Source organism: Heptranchias perlo, chromosome 30, assembly GCF_035084215.1.
Source record: "Heptranchias perlo isolate sHepPer1 chromosome 30, sHepPer1.hap1, whole genome shotgun sequence".
NCBI lineage: Eukaryota > Metazoa > Chordata > Chondrichthyes > Hexanchiformes > Hexanchidae > Heptranchias > Heptranchias perlo.
The window spans coordinates 17,182,649-17,209,381 of NC_090354.1; the positions used below are offsets into that span (position 1 = coordinate 17,182,649).

At 44.5% G+C, this 26,733-nt stretch overlaps 1 protein-coding gene across 1 annotated transcript in view; it reads right to left on the minus strand.

Annotated features, from left to right (window-relative positions):
- itga3b (integrin, alpha 3b) overlaps nt 1-26,733 on the minus strand; it is a 135,318-nt gene that overhangs the window by 36,883 nt on the left and 71,702 nt on the right. The window contains exons 6-9 of the mRNA XM_067968987.1: nt 26,441-26,648; nt 22,113-22,306; nt 10,610-10,698; nt 1,493-1,632 (exon numbers count right to left, since the gene is read on the minus strand). Coding sequence (XP_067825088.1) covers nt 1,493-1,632; nt 10,610-10,698; nt 22,113-22,306; nt 26,441-26,648 — 631 coding nt within the window. The remainder of the gene's footprint in view (nt 1-1,492; nt 1,633-10,609; nt 10,699-22,112; nt 22,307-26,440; nt 26,649-26,733) is intronic.

Consider the following 26,733-nt stretch of genomic DNA (forward strand, 5'->3'; position numbering starts at 1 on the left):
TGCTTAACGTTACGTCCAAAGGCCTTTCCTAGTGTGAATTCCATGACTTGCTGTCTCTTACTGAGCAGCTCAAGAACAGAGCTGGCATCTCGTACCCCGTAAGGTACATCATTCAGGAACCATGAGGAATAGAAGAATGTGAGCATGGGTAAGGGTAACATAGCACCAAATAAAAATAAGAGAATTATAATTAATATAAAAAAGTCTCATTCAAAACAACATTTGTCCACAAAATGTATTTTGTACCAATGGGATTCCATGGAGATCCAGATTCACAATTTGTTACATGGGGGGTGATTTTAAACCCCAAGAATGGGTGGGTTGGGGGCGGGTAGGAGTTGAAAATAGTTGTTTTTATGGGTCGCAACCGCAAAATTTTCGGACTTTGCATTCCCAATGGGAAGCTTGTACTTTTACACGCAGACATTAAACCCGGAAATAAAGCCGGTCCAAAAAACAACTATTTTCAACTCACACCCGCCGCCAACCCACCCGCTTTTGAGGTTTAAAATCACCCCCATTGTCTCATAGGACAGTTTTTCGGTTTAGATGATGGAGAAAGTTACATTGATTGATCAGTGACAAATCACACAGCATTTTGTTGATTAGGGCGCAAGAAAACTATCAAAGAAGAAAATCTAAGGAAGTTATCTGAAACCCACTTTAGCTGCTTTTATATTGTGCCATGAGCTGTACCCAGTGGTGCTAGCTCCTGATACACGGGTCTCCAGCAGCAACCCAAATGTAAATTTGCTGGGATGTGTTAATACTGGTGCCCACCTACACCAACCTGGAAAAGTAGCGAAAGCTGACAGGAGTCCTTCACTTGGATTATTGCAAAAATAAAAGATGAAAATCTGAAGGGAGGACAATTGTTGAAGGCCATGTTTTATTTTCTATGAAGCTCTGGGGGCATTCTTGAGAACATTTTGATTTTTGATACTTGGTACAGTTTCCAATATTATGGAGTTGACAATGAATATGGGCATTGGACTTATTAAAATCTAACAAGGAACATGTTTAATTTTATTGACCATGACTATTTGCAAATTGGTCTGTCTGTCTATCTAACAAACATAGGCAGGCACTTCCTACAAAACTTACTTCCTGTTTTCAGACTGGTCAGTTTTTTCCATTATAAATTCCCATGTCCACATTTATAATGGAAACTGCCTAGTAAACTTATTACACTTTAATTACACCTTGTGTAGCACCTCAGTTTTGCATCTCCCAGTTCCTCAGCCTGTATTGCAGAGAAACGTTTATGCTCCGACCAACTCTACTTCTCAAGCTGCTCCAAGTTTTGCTATTTAACTATAAATAATATAAAATCGAAGTATTACAGAAAAATAAGGATGGAATGTATGACTTCAAAATGGACATTAAACTATGTCTGCCTGCTCTGGTCTATTTATTCCCTGCCCTCTAACCCCACTAAGTTTAATTCATACAGCACTCCTGCTATCACGTCTTACTCTTATGAAGGTTGTACCTCAGTAAAACGACCCTGTCGGATAATGATCCGATTAAAATATCAGGGTATTCATTCTGATCGACATCAAGCCCTCCACTGATCGAGTAGCCAAAGGTCTTGATACTATTAGTTCCACCCAGGTTTGCTCCATTGATGATCTGGAAAATTATAGTGAACACAGGATTTATTGTTACAATGTATCATTGTTAATTTGAAAGATTAGTGCTGATATATTGTCACCTCACAAGTGAGAACTACTTCACACAAATGTTTTCATTTTGAATATACTGCCTGAAATGCTACATTAAAGCAAATTGTACCTAGTTGCAGAGGAAATGGCTTTGGTGAGACAAATGGCCATTGCTTGTCCCATATGTTCCAATGCTTTTATATTAATTTGACACAAGACACTTATGGTAAGTAGAAAAAGGAGACTGGGTTGGATTTGAACCCAAGTGTCAGAGGTGAAAGGGTAGTACTGACCCAATGCATCACCAAATTCTCCCTAAAACAAGTGGTTTTACTTAAAGGGCCATTGCCTTCACAACAAAATGTTTAGTAAATTTATCTTCTTTGGCCTGGATCAGGAGCTAGATGAGGCACGTCTGATTTTTTATTATTGGTCAGGAAGCCACACGCAGAAGGGATGCAGCAATGGATTTTGAAGCAACTTACATCACCATGTAGTGTGCTTGTGAACTAAAATAAGTTTTGCCAAACATTTTTTCATGATACTGCTCCTTGAAATGCTGAGTTTGGTTACTGCCTGAGTCATCATGTCAGCTTACAAAAATTTTTTTTAAAATGCTTAATGAAATGCCTCCTTAAAAGATGGCAGTATTTCTGTGGAATCATCACAGTTTGTGTTATTAGCAGAATAGAATCTGCCACAGGCTGAAAGTTTGCAGATGGTCAACACAACAGCTGTGGAACTGAGTTTTCAGAGCAGTGTGTTCTCGCTTATTCCAGAATGAAGGGGTTGAAATTCCTCCCTGAATGTTTTGAGGGAAACTGCCTGTTTCTCTCTGGGAACATCATTAAAACTGCACATAGGCTCAGCTTCGAAATGAGTGATTTCTGAGAATGCAGTTTTGTTAGGAGGTCGCCAATTAGAGAAAAACAGGCATTCTGCCAGTTCTTGTTAGCAAAGAAATTTCAGCCCCAAGTTTTCCAAAACCCTACTGATGCTCCAAGGTGTTAGCCATGGTTGGCTCAGTTGGTAACACTCTCACTTCAGAGTCAGGCCGTGGGTTCAAGTTCCATTCCAGAGACTTGAGCACATGATCTCAGCTGACACTCCAGTGCAGTACTGTTGACGGTGGTGTCTTCCAGGTGAGACATTAAACCCAGGCCCCATCTTCCCTCTCAGGTGGACGTAAAAGATCCCTTGGCACATTCGAAGAAAAGCAGTAGAGTTCCCCCCCAGTGTCCTGGCCAATATTTATCCCTCAACCAACATCACAAACAGATTATCTGCTCATCACATGGTTGTTTGTGGGACCATACTATGCACAAATTGGCTGCCATGTTTCCTGCATTACAACAGTGACTACACTTCAAAAAGTACTTAATTAGCTGTAAAGCCCTTTGGGATGTCCCGAAGTCGTGAAAGGCGCTATATAAATGCTCTCTTTCTTTAAAGAACAGAGTTCGTATCCATACCACTCCCTTCCGAAGGCACTGACCCATTGTTGGGGTGTACTCTCACTGGCAGCTACGTTAAGAGGAGATTGAATAGGGGTTATGAAGGATTTTGATTAGGTGAATGTGGAAAGGCTACTTCCCTCTGGAGATTGAATGAGTGGCGTGGGATCGATTTAAAATCGTTGCTAAAAGAATGAGGAGAGGGGTTCGGAGAAATTTCTTTCTGCAGAAAGTTGTTGGAGCACGGAATGCTTTGCTATAGGTAGTAGCTGAGGCACAGACTAGTGGATCTTTTAAGGGAAGAGTCGATAAACATTTGAGCAGAAGATACAGAGCTATGTGGAGACTGCATGGCAGTGGGATTAGTGTTGGACTGTTCTAGCAAAGAGCTGGCACAGACACAATGGGGTAAATGGCCTCCTTGTGTGCTGTAAAATTTCATGGTTCCAAGTGATATGATTCATAGGTGATCATTGACTGCGAGTGTTGGTAGGCTATTCCACCATAAGGGGCATCACAGCTGAGCTGGATACTGTCCCTACCCCAAGTCTGCACACTCGGTCTTGCAGCAGGGGTCACTGGGCAGTATTTGGGAGTGGGGACTCGAGACAATTTTAACCCCTCCCTACTGAAAGATGCTGAGGCAAAAGGTAGTGCTCCTACTTCGACCCTGGCTGAGATCAGCTAATTCTAGGGAGACAGCCTAAGACATTTTGATGCGCTGTTTCTCACTGGACTAAACTTGCTGAGCCATCGCAGGAGTTTTTAATCTGACGTTTATAACATCTCAATCCAACTGGACCATTTCTTAGCAATTGGGAGAGACAATCAGGACTCAGCTGGATCTGGCTTGTATTAGAGAAAGGAGCATTTGGGACTAAGAAAATCTGGATGAGGGAAAGAAAACAAGATTGTGAGCAAGGGAATTGGAGGGTGGGGGAGGGGGGTGGGAATAGCATTCGTAAATCACCAGGGAACATGAAATCTCAAAAGTAAGCCCCCCCCACCAACCCAAAACAAAATCCATTAGGGAACCAGATGCTTCAGACAGATACTCAGACATAGTGCTCTTGCAACCAAAGATGTCATGAATCAAATGAACATTATGTTGGGGCTAATCTTAACTTTCAGTGGAGGCAGAAAACGGGCAGGTGCAGATTGGCCACCCGTTATACAGCCTGTCTGAATTTCCTTTCCATTGACTTCAGTGGACACCGGCAAAAAGTTAAAAGCAACCCTCCAAAATATTTAAATGAAACTTTTCCTGCCATTCACTTTTGTACGGTCACCAGAGCTTAATGCTTCATGTTGGGTGTCATCGCCAACAAGAAATCAAGGTACAAGGTCCCATTGCCACAACTGCCAGCTAATAAATATTAGCGATTTCTCTGAATAAATCCAAACATGGGTTCCATTCTGATTGTTGTGGATTCACAATCTGGTTCAGAACATATTCCTGCTTTGAATGTAAATAAACTTGATTATGAATCCAACACCCTGGCTACAAGAACCACAGGAAGATCTGGGTGAGGTACCGCAGAGCAGCCAGCAGGCATGGAACCGTCTCCCAGTGCCAGTCACCACCTTCGGGAGGGGAAGAGAAGTAACATTTCTTAAAATGAAAAAGAAATCCAAAAAAGAGGATTCCTCATGTCGAGATTATGATGCAGCAGAAGGGGCTGTAAAACAGAAGGCCAAGACACTCAGTCTGTGGCATCATCATGTTCTTAATGATTTCTTTCAAAAAGAACTCCAAACAACCGGCATCCGGACGAATAAAGCCCACACCTAGTAAGATCGGAGGGGCTAGACTCAGCTCGGCTTCTCACTGCTGCAGTGATTCAACATCTCGACTGTAGAAATGGATGTTTCCCATTGTCTGGAAATCCAGTTCTCCGTTAATGATTCACACAACTTCCCCTGAATTTCCGGCTGGATTCAGTTTCCAGTCTACCTCCGCCGATCAATCAGAGGCGGGTATCAGGGATTGGAATTCCGACTTGTCGGAGACTAGCAAAAATTGAATGACTGCGGTATAGGGTGCTTAAATAGAGACAGCATGAATTTCTGTCCCAGTTCCTGGCTCACAACAGGAGAGTGCCAGTAGTTGCGTCGTATGCTGGGATCAAGAGTATACCGCATCAACAAAGTAACATATAACCGAGGGTGGGGGAGGGGAAAGGAAAAGCTGATCCGACCAGTTCTACCCAGTCAGAATCTACCTCCCTTTGGCGGATCGCAGATAGTCTTGATCAAATAGTAGGAGGGCACTTCCCCCTCACGTATGGCCCGTAACAAACATCCCGGTCCATATAGCTAGGCCTCAATTTACAGATGCCACTTCTGAGATGTTGCTGAAGCTGAGGTTTGGGGACCAAAGAGGAAGAATAGCAATGTTTAAAATAGAAAAAAAAAATCAAGTTATAAAAAAGTTGTGGGTCTGAAATAAGTCATTGATAAAAAGAATTTGCATTTTAATAGCACCTTTCATGACCTGACAATGTCCCAAAGCACTTCACAGTCAATGAAGCACTTGAATCACTGTTATAATGTAGGCCAACATGGCAGTTAATTTGCGCACAGCAAGATCCCACAAACAGCAATGAGATAAATGACCAATTGAATAGTTTTTAGTGATATTGGTTGAGAGATAAATATGGGCCACTTTGAATAGTGGGATCTTTTACACCCACCTGAGAAGGTAGATGAGGCCTCGGTTTAACGTCTCATCTGAAAGACTGCATTGAAGTGTCAGCCTAGATAATGTGCTCAAGTCTCTAGAGTGGGGCTTGAACCCACAATCTTCTGAGTCAGGGGTGAGTGCGCTACTAATTGAGCCAAGGCTGACACCAGGATTGTGTCTCTTAACAAGAAATTAGTATTAGCCTAGATCATTGCTGAGAGAGAAAAAACAGGCAGCAGCAGAGACTTCATGGGGAAAAGAAATAGTGCAGGAGATATAAAAAAAATATATAAACACACAGATCACAGATGAACAGACAGATCTGAATTTTCACTCTCCTAACCAACTTTGTTTATCGGCACAGGAATTTTTGTTCATCTAATACTAATTGTAACCAGCAGATGGTGCTGTCGATCTTTCTAAAACATTTGGATTGGGTCAGTGTTGTTCATGAGCACCTCAAATGTTCAGTTAATAACTCCCCGAAAGAGCACAGCTAGAATGGAAAGAATTCCTTTCACCTCAAGCTCGGGCATGGCGGTTTTCCTGTTCCTGGGCCAGCTGCAGCAGCAAATGCGCTGTTTAAAAGACATCGCACGCCAAACAGATCAGCAGGATACTGAAAACAGGCACCACAGGATCCTTCAGCAGAGTCAATAATTTGAACTGGGCTGAGGCATCCGATTTCCACCGTTATCCCGTCTGGAGTAAGTTCCCTCGGCAGCAGGCAGTGGCCCTTGACGTTTCAGTGTATGCTGAGCCTATTGCCCGACACTGGTTACCTGCCGCATGGAAGTCATGGATGTATCTGAGCTGTTCACAGTGCTGAGGGAGGTGTGTGAGGAGAGGGCCCACACCGTCAAACTTACATGTTTCTGTAGCTGTACGTATTTCAATTGAAACACGTGCTAAAACAAAAACAAGCATAACTAGACAAGGTCCCCAGAAAGTTATTTTCCAAGATAATACAGTTGAGCCACACAGACCCAGAAGGTCTCAGGTTCAACCTTGGCCTGTGCAGAGTTTTCGCAGGGTGGCGGTACAGGTGCTACGTTTGACCTTGGTGACCTGGGTTATGGAATTTGTAAACAATTTTACAACACCAAGTTGGTGTTGTAAAATTGTTTACAATTGTCAACCCCAGTCCATCACCGGCATCTCCACATCATGGGTTATGGAAGGGGGGGGAAAAAAAAACTAGCCAGAGTTCACACTCCTGACTGCTATTCAGCAAACGCTGCTGGAAGTGTGGACAATGGGTGAAAATAGCATCACCGTTGATACCTCCTGGTGTTGAACAGTCAGCAGACACCCACTGTGTAGCCTCACACTTGAAGAATGAGCACCCCAGCAAGGTATTGCGGGGGTTGCCCATGTACTACAGTCTACATCTTCAGGAGATGAGGGGAGTGGAGAAAACTGGTGGGAAACAGTAAACTAGTTTTCCTTATTCATTTTTAAACTAATAAATGGTAATATTTAATTTCCAGGAGTCTGATTAACAACAATGTACTTGTGCCAGATATTTACAGTAATCCTCATGTAATTTGAGAAGCAGTGTCAGCAGCCCAGAGACACACAGCTTTGTGGCTGCATAAATGCTGGAAATGTTTCATTGATCTGATATCTTACATTGGGATCTGAATTTGCAGCCTCCCAAATTTTGGGCACAGTGTAGATGTTCTGAAGGGTGTGTTACCCTCCATTTGTTCAACATTATTTTCCCCTCTTTCAAGTGTTTCCTGGGTTGCACACCTCTCGTGTTTTGCTCCCAGGCCACCTCCAATGTCTCTCTACATCATCTGCCATGAGGCAGTTGGGAGTGGCCATCCGTTCTGATTTTCCTTCAGTCATGTAGAGATGCTCCCAAGTCCTACTTGAGAAGTGCCTACGTCACTGTGACTGAGATGGGGATCGAATCTGTGTTTCTCCACTCCATGGCATTTGTCACCATTCGCTGCAGTTTTAGGTTCTTACTGAACACTGGAAGGATGAACAGAGACATGGACGACATCACCATCTTCTGCTCTGACCAGCAGTCGATCCATACTCTGGTGGACACTTGCAACTGTTTCGAGCTGGCCTCGGGAGCCAGGGTGAACAGAAATAAAAGTGAGGCCATGTTTTTTGGCAGGTGGGAGATCCGATCCTTTGTCCCCTTCACTGTCAGGTCAGACTACCTGAAGGTGCTAGGGATCTGGTTCAGGGGACCCCTGGCCTGCACAAGGAACTGGATCGCCAAGGCCGAAAAGAAGCTTGGTAAGTGGATGGGGCAATTCCTCTCCAGAACCAGCAGGAATCTGGTGATATGATGTGAGGTACTCGCAGTGTTGCTCTACATGGCCAGGGTCTGGCCCATTCCCCACAACTCTGCCGTCACAGTCACTCGAGCTATCTTCCACTTTGTCTGGAGGTCCAAGGTAGAACACGTCCGCAGGACCACCATGTACAAGACTCCAGACAAAGGGGGGAAAGAGCATCCCGAACGCTGCTCTGATCCCGATGGCCACCTTTGTGTGTGGCTGCCTCAGGATATGTGTAGAGCCCCGATATGCAAACACCAAGAGTCACTATGTGCTGGGTTTCTACCTGTCCAACACTCAGAGAAGGCTAGGTATGGCCACGCTAGCCGAGCAGGTGCAGGACGTCCTGTCCAGCTGCACCGTTCCCACTTGTCCTAGGTGGAAAAGTTCCTGAGGAGGAACCCCATCGACCACAAGGCCATCAGACAGTAGTCGACACGAAACGTTGAGTCCTGCAAGGAACAGAGAGGGTGGACTCGATCGATTTCTTCCCCGACCAGACGGTCAATGCCATTTGGCAGAACATTTCATCGAAGGAACTGACCAACAGGCACCAGGATGTAGCCTGGATGGTGGAGAGAAAGGCCCTCCCAGTGCAGTCCTTCCAACACGCACGGAACCTCAGCGCCACCCTGAGCTGCCCTCGAGGCTGTGGCAGAGACACCATTTCCCACCTGCTGATGAGCTGCCCCTTTGCGCAGAGGGTGTGGAGAGAGATGCTTTGGTATCTGTCCCGGATCATCCCAAACAGTTTGGTAACACAGGACGCTGTGCTCTACGGGCTGTTCCCTGGGACGCACACCGAGACAGATTACACCTGCGGCTGGAAGATCATCAACTCGGTGAAGGAGGCCCTTTGGTCCTCTCGAAACATGCTGGTCTTCCAGCTAAAGGAGCTGCCCACGACCAAGTGTTGCCACCTGGCACACTCCAACGTGCAGGAGTATGTACTGCGGGACGCACTGAGGCAATGTGCGACCTACGCAAAGGTTCTATGGTGAAAGGCAACCGTTTAGAGCCCTCCTGCCATTGTGCACCGATGGGAAAACCGCCCCCTTCGGGCAGAATGTAAAATAATAATTGCACGTAACAAAATGTACTGTATCTGTGACCGGTAACGACGAATGCAATGAGGCACCCTAGGGTGCCATGAACAATATATGGTGCGTAACTATTGATTGTACCGGGACCGTTGATTTGTATTGCATGTACCGTTGCAAATTTTATGACCTGTATTGTATTGTTTGAAGCATGACTTGAATTGCATTGTATGTACCTTTACAAATTTTATGAATAAAGTTTATTTTGAAATATAAACTGAGACAGACCGAATGGCCTTCCTTATCTGCGATTATCTTGTGATCTGCTGGTTTATTTCTTCAGTAAAATCCCATGTTGTTTCCTGTTTCTAGTCTGCGAAAATTTGTTGCATCACAGAGTTCACCGTATGACGAAAGATTTGACATTTATATTCCACTTTACCACATCTCAAACATCCCGAGCACTTCACTTACAATGATTTGCTTCTGTTGAGTACAATTGTTGTCGTCATGTGGGCAAATGCAGAAGCCATTTTGTACACAGTAATTTCCGACAAACAGCAATTAAATTAATAACTAGTTAAACTATTGTTGATAGTGTCAGTTGAGGAAAGAATGTTGGTTAAGACACCAGGACTCCCTATTCATCTTAGAAAGGTGCCATGAGATCTTTAATGTCCATCTGAACCATCGGATCAGGCAGACATGTCTTTGGTTTAGTGTCTCATCCAAAGGAAGGCATCTCTGGCAATGCAGCACACCCTCAACTGTACACTGGAGTGTCAGCTTAGGTTATGTGTTCAAGTCGTGGAGTGCAGTTTGAACCCGGAATCTTCTGACTCAAAGGCTATGGTGTTACTAGCGGAGCCAAATTAACAATAGTCCGCCAATGAAAACAATTATACCAACATTTGGAAATCACAGAATTCTTCATAATATCCCACTAATACTCGCTGAAAATTCTCCATGGCCTTCCCTGGTGTACTCTTTCCAATCTTTTCTTCCAGTTCTCATTTCTCTCCGCACGTGATGACTCACACTGGCACAAGGACCAGCAGCCACCTGGTACCTCACTGCACTGGCAGGCGACGTGACTGCAGGGAACATCACTGCTGAGCCCAAACTTATCCACTCACGACATTCACCTTCTCCAGCAACAGCCACAAGAGCAATCAGGAGCAGGAACCCTTGTCAGTTTTCCTCTCCCTAGCCCAACACTCACACAGAGGCCAACAACATCTAACACTGTCCCATCTGACTCAGCTAAATCAGCGGAGACGAGGGATTAAATCTGGAACCTACATGTTCTACATGGCTCAAAACCAACACCATATGGTGCATTTACCCACTAAGCCAGCAGAAAATTATATTGTTCTCATTTTTACAAACCCCCTTCCTTCAAGACATGGTCCAGCATTCCAGGCCTAAACATTGTTGCATTTTCTCAGTTCCCAATAAACCATACCTGGCTAGCTTTAGGATCCAATCCATTCTTACTGCCATGGTAAATAAAAACTTTGCCAGCACCATCATAAGGAGCTCCAATGGCGATATCTGTGGAAAAAAACAAACGCATTTGAACCACCCTTTGACCTGCAGCCGGTACAGAATCGCACCTCGGAGGTGGGAACGTTTGCACAAACACATGTGGCCATCAACCAGCTCAAGGCTGCCTGGCATTTTAAACAACAACATCAGAGGAATTTGTAGTTTCTTCCACTCTCCTCCCCCATTGTGCTAATTATCCTCAGAGGATTATCCACATGAACATCTCATCCAGAAGGATGGATCAGGGCAATTCATTTATGGTGACTGAGCAAGTCAAATTCCATTTTTATTACATGGGATTACAAGATTTTCACCGTTGTCATGGGGATTATATTCATTAATTCCATCATTTTTCTGTTAAATTAATGCAAATCGATGGTCTTCGGAAAGGATGATTTTCAAGAGGTGAGAGACCGTAAATGTTTAGGAGATAAATTTATAGATGTGAATTATTTACTGACTGTATAAAAATACAATGGGCCAGAAACCGCTCCCGAAATAACAGAGGAGCTCAACAGTGCTCTCAGTTTTTAGTGGTGAATTGAAGGAGCAAGTTCCCGCGTTTGAACATTCTCAGTAAAATGCGGAAATCCGGAACTTGCACCTAGTGGTTCGCTGGAGATATGACAGCTTTGAATTAAAGGGCCATCACACGCTGCAATCAGAGAAATCATCAAAAAAGCACCAACTTGCTTATCTGCCCAGCTGGAAAGTAACTAATTACACCACCAAACAGGTACGCTTAAAAATACCAGGTCTCAACTAAGTTTTACAGTTAGTCTTAATGACTGCCAAACAACTAAAAATTAATTAAAAAATGTGAAGTCTCATATTACTCCTTATTTGAATAGTTTTTGGTCATTTAAAAATTAAAATTTCTTTTTACTTTTCCCTTCTTTCTCTTTAATTATTTCTTTGGCTTTTCATAAAAAAAATTAAATATTTATTTACAATGACACACAGAATACTAACTTTAAATGAATGAAGTCGGCTTGCCTGCTTGAGCAATGCAGCCTGAATCTGTGAGCGTGACTTTTCCAGCTGTGCGGCAACTCACGCTGCTCAGAGGCTGGGTTGATAGAAAAAAAAATGCGCTAAAACAAGTTCAAATTCAAGCAATTCAACGCCACAGAGTCCGCAGTAAAGAAATTCGTGAATTTAATTTGCAGGAGCGTTGCCTCGACGCTCGGACTGATTTCTGGCCCAATGGTTCAGCTAGTTAAGACAGTTAGCAATAGAGCCATGTAGACCAGAAAGGTCTCTGGTTCATGCTGAGTCAACTGATCTCAGCCATAGTGACAGTAAAGACTTGATAATTCATTTTGATGACCCTTGGTTAAGGATGGGGAAAATCCCCCAGGTATCCAGCTCCTGATCACTGTCCAATGACCTCTGACAGAAGTGCAAATGTGTGGGTGTCGGGTGAGGACAAGAGCAGAAGTGGGCTCAGTTGTGATGCCTCTTGCTCCCATCAGTTCAATAGCTCACTGTTACTGTACACAGTCCAAATTCACACCTGAAGAATGGCCACTTAGGAGAGAGTGGTGGGTGCCTGTGGACTCATACTCCCAATAAGGAGCCAACGTCTTTAGATGAGAAAGGAGGGAAGGAAAGTGAGGGAGAAAACAGAAGCAGGCCTATTTTTCATACTTACATCCAAACTAAATTAAGATAGGTTATTGAGCTACTCTACGGGTGAAAGATATGTTGCTAATGACATTTTTGACTTAAATAAACACTCAAACAATATTTCCTGGGGAACTGGTTAGTGCAGAGAGCCAACACAATGTCTCGTGTCAAAATCAGCTGTTGTACATGAATTGAGTTTGGGCAGTTTATACCCAATTCCTAAGTCAGGTCCTCTAGATTGGAGTCAAACACTGTTTACAGCAACTGGAATTTAATGGGCCAATAACACAAATCTGTTCATAATTTGATACTAAACTGGCAATCTCACTTAGAGAAGCCCCAGGGCTGGCTGAAGTGGGAAGTGAAAATGCCGCAGTGGTGCTTCAGACTACTTTGAAGTTGGGCCTAAGCCACCATTTTGGTACACTGTCGATGGAGCTATATTCTGCAGCTAACCATGCTGTAAGTGAACTGCTAACAGACTTTACGATAACGACAAGAATTAACCACGCCCACACACCCCCCGCAACCCAACTCCTTTCTCCCCCCCCCCCCGATAAATACGCTGAGTTGGGGGTGGGGCGGTGGAGGGAAGCCCTTAAATGTGGAGTGAATGTAATCATTTATTAAGTCCAACATCTGAACTAAATTAAGATAGATCTTAGAAGCTCAGAACATGGTTCAATGTAACTGAGCCAGAGCCCAATTGGATTTTATGGTTGTAAAACAAAATAAAGAAAACAAAGTGCTGACAATAAGGAGATTGGGAGTTGGGGGAAGGTTTAAGTGGGTCTCCTGGCAGATCCCAATATTTCTCCAGGTATCAAATAGACATCCCACACAAGGGGGAATTGTAAATAAAGCAATCAAGTAACCTTGGTCTGCGACAGATGGAAATCTCTGGTATATTTCAGCTGCTGCTAGTGACAATCTTTTGCGTTAAAGCAACCATCGATCCTTCAGTGTCACCAATGCTGTTCCACAACAAAACACATCGAGAGAGGAATTGCTTTGACCTCAGCTCATTCCAGTCAATGACTTCCTTCCTGTTGTAGTTGTACTGAGATCTGACGCTATATATTAGTGAAATGTGTGAATCCACAGTTGGATTGAGCTGAGCCGACTGGACATGCAAGCTCCCTGCAGATATCCACCAACAACATTCTTTAAGTAACTGCAACATACAGCAGGTAGAATGATGCAGATGCAGCACAGGGGAAGGTGCAGATATTGGTCTGAAAAACTGAGTTATGAGTCCGCTGCCAAGTCATCGTGTTATCAACCTGGCAGCAATTTGCAGGGCTACGGCGGGGAAGTGGGACTTGCTGGACTGCTCCTGCATAGAGCCGGCATGGACTTGATGGGCCAAATGGCCTACTTCCATGCTGTAACCGTTCTATGATTCCATGGTGACACTCAGCACCATTGCTCAGAGCTGTGGAGTGAGGATGAGTGAAAGCTTGATTCAGACTTGGCTGAGCTCCCGACTTGAGCTTTGCCCAGCGTGGAACCTGCCTGCAGGAAGCAGGGCGGGGGGGGGGGAGGGGGGGCGGAGTCACACTCTCAGTCTGTGGCACTTACTGGTCATGATGGTCTTACTGTGGCACCTACAGGTGCAGTCACAGTAGCAGAGGTGGCTCGGGAACGGAGACCAAAGATAACGGAATGAATTGCACCGAAAGGTAAAATTTAAACATTGCACCAATTTGATATTTCGGAGGTCAGAGGGTGAAATTCCTCTTAATGAAACATTGGGCATGCCTGTTTTACTCCAGACCAACTAAGAAAAGTTCCTGACACCTGGCTTTGAAAGGTGTGATTTTGTTAGTAAGTCATTATTTACGGAGAAATTCAGACCTCCTCCTGTTTTTCATTAAAAGAGGAATTTCAGCCCACTATATGAGCCAAATCTAAACCCCCAAAGTGCAGTTTAACCCATGCCATTTAAGGACACATTACTTTGGAAAAGCTGCTACACGAACCATGGGGAGCAATACAATGTCTTAACACTTTAATGAAACCATTTTAAAAATGAAATGTGCAGCAACACCTTGAAACGTTTACAGTGACACTGTTCTGACCAGCTCCCCCTCTCCTGATCCTTCAATAGACAATGGGCACATTCAGCTGTGTGCTCCCTGGGTGAAAGATCACCAGCTCCCTCAGCAGACAGTAATGCAATCAGCATTCAAAGGAACATTCAGACATCTGAATTGTTACAACAGAGTGAGATATTACTGCGGCTGTCAGGCTTTTTAAACCACCTTGAACAGAGACTGTGTATGGATCGCACCTGTGAACACAAGTGGCAGACTGTGAATTCACTGCCATCTTTTGATCATTACTTAAAATCCAGACTGTTAATGTTAGGCAAATACAAAACTGTTTATAAACGCTTAAAATGCAGCAATGTTGAAAAGGTCAACCTGGGTTCACATGGAGCCTTGCTGTAAGTGTGCTCACAATATTGGGGGGAAAATCTATCCTGTGTGCAAGCTGCAGCGAAATTGTAAATCCATTTATAAAGACATGCGTACTAGAATTGTTGGCTCTCATTGGGGGTTTGATCAAGCGACATCTGACCACTTGATGTCCAATCACATGTCGCTTGCCCACAGTTTGCAAATACCTTCTAAAGGTTGGGTTTCCTCTCGTCGAGTGTCTTCGCTTATGGTTTTGTGCCAGCAGTTGTTGCTCAAGAAGTTTGGAGAACCAGAAAGCTGCCAACCAACAGGCGAAGGAAGTGCACAGGATCAAGCCACAGAGCGACACTCTGCTTCTTTCTCAGTTGCGAGCAGCAGTGACGCAATGGCTTGAAGGACATTTAAATGCAAGTTGTTATGACCATCAGCAAAGCGGGATATTTGTTTACCAGTATAATATCTTTCAAATCATATAGCGCCTTTAATGTCGTACAATGTCCCAAGGCGTTTCTTAGGAGTGATTATCAAAAAATTTGACACCGAGCCACATAAGGAGGTATTAGGACAGGTGACCAAAAACTTGGTCAAAGAGGTAGGTTTTAAGGAGCATCTTAAAAGGAGGAGAGGTAGAGAGGTGGAGAGGTTTAAGGAGGGAATTCCAGAGCTTAGGGCCTAGGCCGCCAATGATGGAGCGATTAAAATTGGGGATGCGCAAGAGGTGAGAATTGGAGGAGTGCAGAGATGGGCTGGATGAGATGACAGAGATTGGTGGGGGGGGGCTGGGAGCAAGACCATAGAGGGATTTGAAAACAAGGATGATGAGAATTAAAAAAATCGAGGTGTTCCCGGACTGGGAGCCAATGTAGGTCAGCGAGCACAGGGGTGGTGGGAGAACGGGACTTAGTTCGAGTTAGCCTGTGGTCTAACATCGAACCAGAGTCATTTGAGAGTCAAATAAATTTGTTTACGTGCATTTGGTCAAACTCCAGTGTTACAATTTATAGAGAGGAAACTAGTCTGATTGGATTTTACACTAATTAAAAAAGCACTAACCCCTCATGGAGGGCAGAACTATATACATCAAGTCCTCCCGTCTCCCTTGGGACTCATGCACTCATCTCAGCTGGGGCAGGAAAGGGTCGACCCCTCTTGCTGTCCCCCTTGTTTCGTGAGGCTGACGATGTGAGTGCACGTGGGTCAGCACGAGGCCACAGCGGGTTTTCTGAAAGGAATGGCTTTCGTGGAATGGGGATTCTTTCCCCCAGCATCCACAGTGGCAGAGAAGCTGGTCTATCCCTGGGGTTGAAAGCTGTATATGCGCATTCGGGTGTGATGCTGAAAGTGACCGTCCCCAGAGAATTTTGGAACAGGAAGGAAGCGGACTGCAGGGGTATGTGTTGCTGATCCTGACTCTGTTCAACCAAGTGAAAGTTCCAAATACAACAGCGGCAGTCACCAAGTGAGCTTTGCTGACTTGGCCGATTTTTCTCACAGCAATGCCCAGGCGATCCATCCTCAATTCTGGGAAACACCCGGACAATCCGAGAGGGTTGGCAACCCCAATGTTTACAAGTTTACCACACCTAATGCATAGAGGACATCTTCACTCATTATTACTAGTTCCCAATCATCTTGACCAAAACAGAAACCACTTTTATTGCCTCACGTCAGTCAGCTTTGGCACTTTGAACAATCCAATCCTACCGTAACAACATCATGCTGTCACTAGGAATCCTGTAAAGTGTAACAATGGTTTTGTACTGTATGCGCTTGAAATCTGAAAAAGACTCAGGTGCACATTTATAGAGTGCCTGTTGAGAGCATTTTACGTTATAAAACTAGGGTGATAACGTAGCAACTGACACGGTGAATTAAGAGCATCACGCATGGCAGCATATTTTTCTCTAGTTTTGGTACCAGTGAGATAAATATGCCTAGTGTCTACACTGAACATCAGTTATGTCCCAGTTTGCACCTCCTATTCTGACCCCACCCTCCTGTGTATACCTCTCCTCCAATTGACCATGGAGTGCAGAGCTTCTCAGCCCTACATTCTGGAACACTCTCCATTAACCCCTCTGCCTTAGGAAAGTACAGGACCCAAAAATATTCTGTAGTCCATCTAACTGATCACAAAATCTACCACATCTAAATTGCACAATCCCTCAAATGTCGATTCAATTCTCTCTTACATTTTTCTCACTATCTTCCTCTACTGCTCCCTGGACACTCCATTCTGCACATAACCTGTCTCAGATTAAGTAGTTATATCTGAACCGTTTGGGCACCTTCCCTCTTCAACCATGTTTTCAGTGACCTCCAGTAATTCCTCTCTCTCAATTTTTCGGTGTCCATTCCACCTCCGTGAAGTGCCTTGGGATGATTTCCACGTTAAAGGCACTACATAAATGCAAGTTGTTGCTTTTGATTCGGCTAGGGCTCCCATCTGTATAAAGGTGGCTTACCAAATTCTCCATTTCTAAAGGGATTTAAAAAAGGACCCCCATAAAAAATTGCAGTACGTTTTGAAGTTACAGCCTGCAGGTGTCCATTTGGTTCAGCCACAACTGGAGTATTGTGTCCAGTTCTGGGCACTGCACTTTAGAAAAAAACGTGAAGGCCTTGGACAGAGTGCAGAAGAGATTTACTAGAATGATTCCAGGGATGAGGGACTTCAGTTACATGAACAGACTGAAGAAGCTGGGGTTGTTCTCCTTACAGCAGAGAAGGTTGTGAGGAGATTTGATAGAGGTATTCCAAATCATGAAGGGTCTAGACAGAGTAGATAGAGAGAAACTGCTCCCATTTGGCAGAAGGGTCAAAAACCAGAGGACATAGATTTAAGGTGATTGGCAAAAGAACCAAAAGGTGACAGGAGGAAAAACTTTTTTAAAAAAAACATAGCAAGTGGTTCGGATCTGGAATGCACTGCCCAAGGGGATGGTGGAGGCAGATTCAATCATGGCCTTCTAAACGGAACTGGATAAATACTTGAAAGCAAAAATGTGCATGGCTATGGGGATAGGGACTAGCTGGATTGCTCTTGCACAGAGCCGACACGGACTCGATGGGCTGAATGGCCTCCTTCTGTGCTGTAACCTTTCTATGATTCTAATTTATGCCTTGCGTGCTTCACAGACCTGGCTAGTGAGTATTCTTAAAGGGAGGAGAGAAAGAGAGAAAAAAGGAGATGGAGACCTAAGAGAAAGCAAAGAATAACTGCAATGAGGCAAAACAAGATTGCTGCGAAAAGAAACCGAAGCAAAGGAGGGAAGACATATAATAAGCACAAAGCAAACAGCACAGTGAGAGGGATCAGCAAGTTGAAAAAAGATCAAAACCTTTCTGAATGCAAATGAGTGCTTCAGGTATAAAGGCCAGTGGGACCACCACCGAAACCTCCCTCAGAACTACTGACCACCAACAAAATAGTGAGTTAGACCAATATGGAAACAACAGCACAAAATTAAAGCTCTCACTTCCTGTTGACTGCATTGCATCCACATCGAGTGACCCAGTAATATGACTTAATCTATGGGAGAGCATCAAATTTTAAAAAAAATCTGGTGCAGATAAAATGATCCAAAAATACAGATTTTCTGGATAAATACAAACTGGTCCGAAATCAAGGTGGCATCATCAGAATGTTTGTAACGTTGGGTGCAGTGTATGAAAGAAAGACAGCAGACAGACATTCTCATGCTCCCTTCACACAGCTGAATCAAGAGACTGCTCATTCATGGTTGTCCGAGTGGGCAATCTGTGAATGTAACATGCTGGGATACAGGGAGATGGGAGTGAAAACAGCTGTGGCGCAGTGCACTCTCTACATCGATTGGGATGGGACATTCCAGTCAGAGCGCATCCCAGAAAATCATTTTCATTCCAGAATCATCTCCCTGGAATGGTTGATATGAATACTGTAAAGTTAACAAAATCTTCAGTCTTCACATGAGACACTGCAGAACTAAAACTGCAGTACAGAGATGCCTGTTCATCAATCATAATCCTATTCATTAGCTAGCTGCACATGTCAATGGCTGAACATTGTGAAAAAGATGGCAGTTTAAAAAAATTACGATGTGGAGATGCCGGTGATGGACTGGGGTTGACAATTGTAAACAATTTTACAACACCAAGTTATAGTCCAGCAATTTTATTTTAAATTCACAAGCTTTCGGAGGCTTCCTCCTTCCTCAGGTACCTGTTTAAAAAAATTACTGCAGTGCACAAAGGGTGAAGTCAGCAAGTTACATCAGCTCACCAACAGGTGGCAGTGTCTCCATTTCTGCAGTTAAAGGCACAGCACCGATACAGAAGGCTGGGCTTTGCACATGCCTCACTGGTCCACCAAAAATGATGCTTTACCGCCCCCCCCCCCCCCCCACCCCCCAACAGGAGACTCTTTCTCCTCCCCCCCGCCCCCCACCTCCGCAGGAGACTCAAACCCCCCCCCCCACCACCTCTGCAGGAGGCTCAAACCCCACCCACCCCCCACCTCTGCAGGAGGCTCAAACCCCACCCCCCCACCACCTCTGCAGAAGACTCAACCCCCACCCCCCACAACCTCTGCAGGAGACTCAAATCCCCATCCCCCCCAACCTCTGCAGGGGACTCAAACCGCACCCCCCCCCAACCTCTGCAGGGGACTCGCCCTCCTCCCCTCCCACCCCACCCCTCCACAGGAGACTCTCACATTAACAGCAGCTGGACAACAGTGTAGATCAGGACATTAGCATTTCTTACAGCACCCAGTCAATTAGACAACCTGAACAGTGCAGCTATGTGGAAAATTACGTATCAAAAAATTACACATGCTCGCACACACACACACACACAAACACACGTGAGGAACACTGCCACCTCACCAAACAGAAGTCACTTCTTTATTAACAATGTCATAATGCAGTCAAGTACAAAGACTGTACTGAACTGCCGCTAGATGGAGTAGTCATGCCTATAAAAGTCAAATTCATATTCTTAAAAAGGTAATACCATGTTTGATATATCAAGAATTCATGGAAGGAAGATACACCTCTCATGGCAGTAGGTAATACACTTGCAGACACCGTTACCCAGCCTGTGTCCTCTGTAAAATATTACACATTTACAGTTCCCACTAGAAAAGACAAGGAGGACAAAGATGACAGGTCACCCTGTGTTTTAACATACAGGATCTAATGATGTAATGGGCAATACATTGTCACTCCAATGCAGTACTGAGGGACTGCTGCATTATCATCCTTTGGCAGAGACATCAAGCTAAGGTGCAATCTGCCTGTTCTGGTGGCTCAGGTGAACATTAAGATCCCTTGCCGCAATTCCTAGAAGAACAGAGAGTTCTCTTGGGTCCTGGCCAAAATTCCTTCTTCAACCAACACCAAAAAAACAAATTTGTTTCATTCTTTTCTATGGGACATTGTTGATACAGAACGGGTGCTACATCAGTCTATACAAGAACGGTTATACAAAGAATCATCGACAATTGATAGACCCGAGCCATGTCTTCATCCCAGACAGCTCACAGAAAACAGTTAGCAATAACGGATCATAACCATGTGTGTGTTCTGTGGCCAACAATAACGAATCCAAAAATCCCCAGAGAAAAGAGCAGGCCTGTGCCAAGGAAAGTTGTTTTAAGAGAGAGAGAGAGAAGAAAAAAAAATTTAAAAAGGGAGAAAAGATGCAAATTTTCTGAAGTTTTATAATTTTTGTTCCGCTCCATGAAGTCATACTCTAAACCAATGGAAGCTTATTTGACACTGTAGCTGGCAGTTTTGGCCTGTCCTGGATGAAACCATTTCTGTGGTTGAAAAAAAAAGTAGCTGTTCTAATCACACTTGGCTGATTCCCATACCTAATTCTGAGAGAGAAGTGTGTGTACATTAAAAAAAGTAAATATAAAAATTGCAGAAACACAACACACAATGGGGTTGATTTTGACTGCCTTCGCCTGGCGTTAACAGGGTTACAGCCTTAAAACAGGGTCAGTATTCTTACCGCCCCATTAATACTGGCAACTTGGCTGGCTCCATTTTGAAAGGGGCCTATCATCTGGTGTCCAAAGCACCTGCTTGTTTCAGGCATTAGGCCCCCTTTAATATGGAAATCAAGGTCCTGTGACATAAATAGGACCCCAATTGCCATTTAGGCCAGACTCTGCTTCACGCACACTCCGATCAGTTCCACGAGCGATGGGAACGAGGAGGCCCGAAGAAAAGTGTTGAATTATTTTTTTGTGGGCCCTGGAGGAGGAGTGTTCCTCTGCGGCCCACAAAAATGATCTGGGACTCCCATCTTCCGCGATCGCCACCCTAAATTTAAATGAGGCCAGGTCCTCAAAATCACGTAGGCCTCTTTGCTGCTTGAACGTGTGGCCAACCAGCGTGCTCCCCTGGTCAGTCACCCATAAATCAAATTCGAACCCAATATCTATGAAAATGGTGGGTTTCACTGTGGAAAGCAGATGTGTCTTCTCTCTGCAACATAGGCAAACATGGCAGCTGCTTTGCACAAAGTCTGAACAGATGAAGTCAAAGTTCTGTGGCTGAAGAGGTCATTCTAAACATAAATGACTCTCTTTTAGTGTCACGAGCTGTCCTTTGGAGGATACAGTGCAAGACAGGGTGTGAGTTGTCAGTAAAGGAGGATGTGGCGTAAGGTGAACCATAAGCTAATAATAAATGGTGATGTGAAAGAAAACCTACAACATGGACCCAACCAATGTCAACTATTCTTTTCTAGCTGGTGCAGTCATCATTAAAAGAGCACAAGTGCACTGGGGTGGAATCCCAAATTTCTGGGATGGGGTCATTTGCATGGCACGTAAGTAGTGCCATCCTGAACAACCATCCACAATGGCAGAGCGGTGCCATTCCATCTGCTGGTTGAAAGAAGGCCTGGTGAGGCCCTGAAGAAAATTTTCCTCTTTGGATCTTCTGCTCCCTATGGAGCAAGTGGGCCTCTTTGGGAAGAGAAGTTATGTGAAGGCATCAGTTCTTCTGAAGCCAATGGAGCGAATAGCCCAAGAAGTCCCCAAACATGCTCCTTTGACACAGGGGCAGGCAGATAATACACCCACACACCCTCCTCCACTGGAATTTAAAGGGTCACAGCAAGTGGGGTGGATTCCCCGCCAAACCAGGTGGAAATGCGGCTTTTTGCCCTCTTCAGCTCCGGGAATTTCGGCCCTTTGAATGTGGCTTCCCTCTGGGAGCATGGGATTGAAGAACCTTGTACAGTTTTGATCCCCATAAAATTCTGATGGAATTTGTTCCATCAAGGACAATAAGTTAAATAGATACAGATGAGGTGCGAGGATTACAATATGATGAGTTTCATTTTTAAATTACTCATAAATCATCTAACCTTGAAATCCATCTTGATTAATGTCTCCAATACTGCTGACTGCATGACCAAACATGGAGCCCATTGAGCCATTTAACACCAGGTTGGGTTGCTCAGAGAACTTTCCCGCCTCATTCATGTAAATATACACAGCCCCACTGATCTCCTTCTTGTGGTCAAAGTAGTGAGGAGCCCCGACAATAATGTCTTGCCAACTGTTGGGAAAAACAGGAAAAAATCACTTTAAAAAGAGTTTCTACAAAATAATACTTAGATTATCATCTACACAACTAACTTAATATCTAACCTAACATGAACAGAGAACAGTATGATCTGTTTATCCTATACGAAATAAGCAACATATGTTGTACTGAGATTTGAATCCCCACAATGTTTTGTGAAAGGGGAATTTTACATGTTTATTTCCACTACACAAGTTGCTTGGGCTTAAAGGAGAATTCCACTACCCCCAGTAATTGTGTTTGTTAATATCCATTGTGAGCCACATAAATCAAAGATCTTGGGCTCGATCCCTAGACCATGTTGTCTTAGCTGATGTCAGCTGAGGTGTTAGCAGAAGATGGCAGATTGTCTCATGTCCGTGGGCTAGGGAAGGAAAAATAATTAGCTAGAGTTCCTGCTCCTGATCACTGTGTATTACTGTGTGTGTGTGTGTGTACAGACATCAGATGAGAACAGCAGAGTTTAGCTGTGGGCCACCTCCCATAGTAAAATAGCTGGTGGACATACAGTTAGGTTCAAACATAAAAAGTGGCCACTGGGTGAGGTATTGGAGAGCAGCCAGATCATGTGGAAGTATATGCCTACAGGATTCAGTGTCTTCAAGAAAAAAAGAAGAATTTGCATTTATATAGCACCTTTCATGGCCTCAGGACATCTCAAAGTGCTTCACGGCCAGTGAAGTTCTTTTGAAGTGTAGCCATTGTTGCAATGTATGGAAACGGGGCAGCTAATTAGCGCTCAGCAGGGTCCCACAAACAGCAATGAGATAAATGACCAGGTTATCTGTTTTGAGTGGTGTTGGTTGGGGGATGAATTTTGGCCAGGACACCAGAACTCCCCTCTTCATCAAGAAATGCATGGGGATCTTTTAGGTTCACCTGAAGGGAAAGATGGGGCCTCAGATTAACATCTCATCTTAAAAGATGGCATCTCAGAGTTCAGCACTCTTACTACTGCACTGAAGTGTCAGCTAGATTATTTCACTGGAGTGGGGTTTGAACCCACAACCTTCTGACTTAGAGAGCTACCACTGAGCCAACTCTGACACCATTCAGGAAAGGATAGGAGAAAATTGGAAAGTGAAAAGTAAAGGAGCTCACTGAGGAAATATCAAATCTTTGTAAAGGTAAGATCTCTGAACCATCAACTGTTATACACCACCTGATGCTGGGCTAGGAAGAAATCCAGCTCACATTACATTCTGTTCACTGAGAATACATCCTCCACTAGATAGTGGGCAAGATAGCAACACTGTAAATGTCCTGTGCTTTACAGCTGCACGGTACAATTTAACAGAACTTAAGCTCGTGAATAAAATCTTTTTTTTAGTTTTTGAATTTGGGTTATAAAAGTAAATTATGACAAAGTTGTGAGGAGAAGAGCAAACCACTTAAAAAGAAATTGGGCAATAACCAAAATATAAATCAAACGCAACTGGACGTGTTTACGAGACTGAGGAAGGCACAATAAACAGACGCCAAAGTACAAAGACAAGAGGGCCTATTAACCTCAACAGTGACTTAGTCTGTGCTGCCAAACTGCATTGAAGGCCAACAGGAACCTTCTCATCGATGCTGTGGAGAAAGATTTATAGGCGTGATGAAAGGGTTACTGCTTATTGTTGTTCTTGCAATAGGTCCTGTGTTGGGTGCAAGGTTTCTGCTTCTTCATACAGGGTGCATACAAGGGGAGATTTTCCTCAATGGGCACCTGCAGGGTGATAGACAAGTGCTGTGCACCTCAAAAACACTGTCTGAAAAGAGACAGCTGCCTACATTTACCAGACTCCAGGCAGAGGCACAGGCCTGCCCAGAGCTGGGCTCTGCACCTGTACATCATTGAGGGGGTGGGAAATGGGAGCAAACCTGCACTCTGGGCTGCCAGGAGCAGCAGCAGAAATCAGAAGACCTCAAGTACTTCAAATCGTCCTGAGAAGGAGGTCTTTAAATAAACTGTAACACTTGCCCGTATGTCTGCCCCCGCAGACACTCTGGTCCAGAGGGATCATGAAGCAGGCTATTGCACCAGAAATTGTCAAGCGCCTGAATGCTGTGATGCTCGATGAGCAGGAGAGTGAGGAATAAGGCCGGGAATACCCCATCCCACCTCACAATAGTAAAGCTGACACTGCGCCAACTGCATGTGGAGGCTCAGTTGTGTTCACAGAGAAAGCCCCAGGAAATCCAGGGGGCAGCACAATTTGGTGAAGATCTGATGTATCGGATCTCTGCCCCTTTTTCCTCTCCCCTGCGCACAGGAATCACGGCTTTCCAAGGCACAGGGAAAAGGAAAACCTCTCCTGTAATGTTATAAAAAGGAATGAGGGAAGAAACATTGCCTTCTTTATGTAGCTCTCACGTAAAGGGGCTCTTCTGCATATGTTCACTTGTACACAGGATGTTCAAGTCATTACGAGTTTCTGAAACAAATCAGTGTTTCATGTTGCTTCGCTGCTACACAACGAGACTGAGGTAATAATATTCAGGAAGCACCAATCACTCCAAATCCTAAAGGAACACATGTTCCTGCATCCTATACAAGTTATAAAATCAGAACAGATGCATTGCTCAGCTGCTGCCGTCCTCAACAGTATTGTCTGTTAAATCCTCCCAATGTACAAGTACATTCAGAGGAACACTGACATGTTAGGTTGCTGTTTGTTAGTCAGTGACATGTTTGGACACTAACAGCTGCTCCTTTCTCCTCTGACAAGTTTAAATGGGGGCAAAGCTAATTCCTCCATTAAATTTGTTGGGCAAAATTAGTATTTTACTAGAATTAAACACAACGGCCCCGATATTAGAGTAGAGGCGGGATGGCAGCCGGGGTGGGGAGATGATGATGAGATCGGAGAGGGACATCGGGGGAGGTCAGGAGATGGAGACATCGTGGGCTGAGAGGGAGACATCGGAGCAGGGTGGAAAGGCAGGTTGATTTTGTGTTTTAACTTTGTGCAATGGTTTTTTAATTTAATTTATGTATTTCATTTTTGCCTGATCCGGCCCTTCATGCCTGGTTTCACCAGACGTGAATCGGAAGCCGTGGGAAAGCCACCCAGGTAAGTTAAAACTCGTTCTTACTACCTAATATGTCACAAGTAAAGTACCTTAAGTACCTCAATGAGGTACATTTGGTTCTTTATCTACCATCCCCCTGGCAATTACTTCGGGATTCAGGAAGTGCGCGTGCGCGCACAGGCGCGTCTGTGGGGAACCCGGAAGTCGGCGGGTTGGAGCCGGCTTTCGAACCTGCTCTGCATTTTTGCAATTTTCACAGCCCCCCCCCGCCCCCACAATTTAAGTTTAAAATTGAGCCCAATCATTTGACTGCACTGCGTATCCGTGTCTCAATTTCAGGCTGTAGGTCATAAAACTCCCACCTGAAGTTACATGTACATCACTTGGTAGCCATGTTGTAGACTGGACAGTGAGAAGATTGCCCTTTTCTTCCTCATTATCCCAGTTAGGAGAGTTGTCAGTTTTGTGGCTTTGCTTCTTCCTAATCCCACTCTTAGCCAGATTAAAACCTCAGGACAAAATATCATGTTGGAGACTGCCCTCATAGATATGTGCCCCCCTCCCACTCCCAGTCTACCTGACTTTTGCACCCCCCCCCCCCCCCCCACTCCATCCCGCTCACTCCCAACAGATCAACACAGAACAGGGCACCTTACTCCTTTGCTCTAAGTCTGAAAATCACTGTTCGTCTTCCTCCCCACGAGTCATTTTCTATTAAAATCTGTTCATAAATAATATTTTCTTATATCAAACTATAATAAAAGGTGCAGTTGATCCTAGTTACAGACTTGGAGTATAGGTCACCACTGAGCCACCGATCTCGCAAGTCTAGTTTAGTTTGAACTCTCTGATGAAAAGTCAAATGATCCTTGAGGAAATGGGTTGGAAAGGCTAGCACCACAGGAGATACAATTACAATGTTTTTCCCGGTAACTATCTGGTTTGGGCCTCTTTCCGGCCACTTCAGGGACTCTGACTGCTCACAGAATTCCCCGAGAAGGAAGAGCATCCATTCAACACCATTCCAATGGTCGTGGCAGAAAAGCTCATACACTCATACAGCAGGTTTGAAAGCTCCACATTACCTACCTGTCGTTATTAAGATCAGCAACAGCCACTGAACTCCCAAAGTACGACCCTGTTTGACTTCCCACTATAATGTGCTCTATATTTAGGTCATTTACTTTGCCCTGTCCAAGTAGAAACACTGCCCCTGTGTGATTATAGCGGGGGCCTCCTGCCACGTAGCTGAAGTGCTCTTTCTGTGTGATCCTCTTGCCAGCGGTGAGCGAGTATCCTGTGAGGAAAGGAAAACCTCCAGGTTAGCAATAAATACATTGAATAAGTTCCCCTGGCTCCCGCAGGTAAACCACAGATCGGAA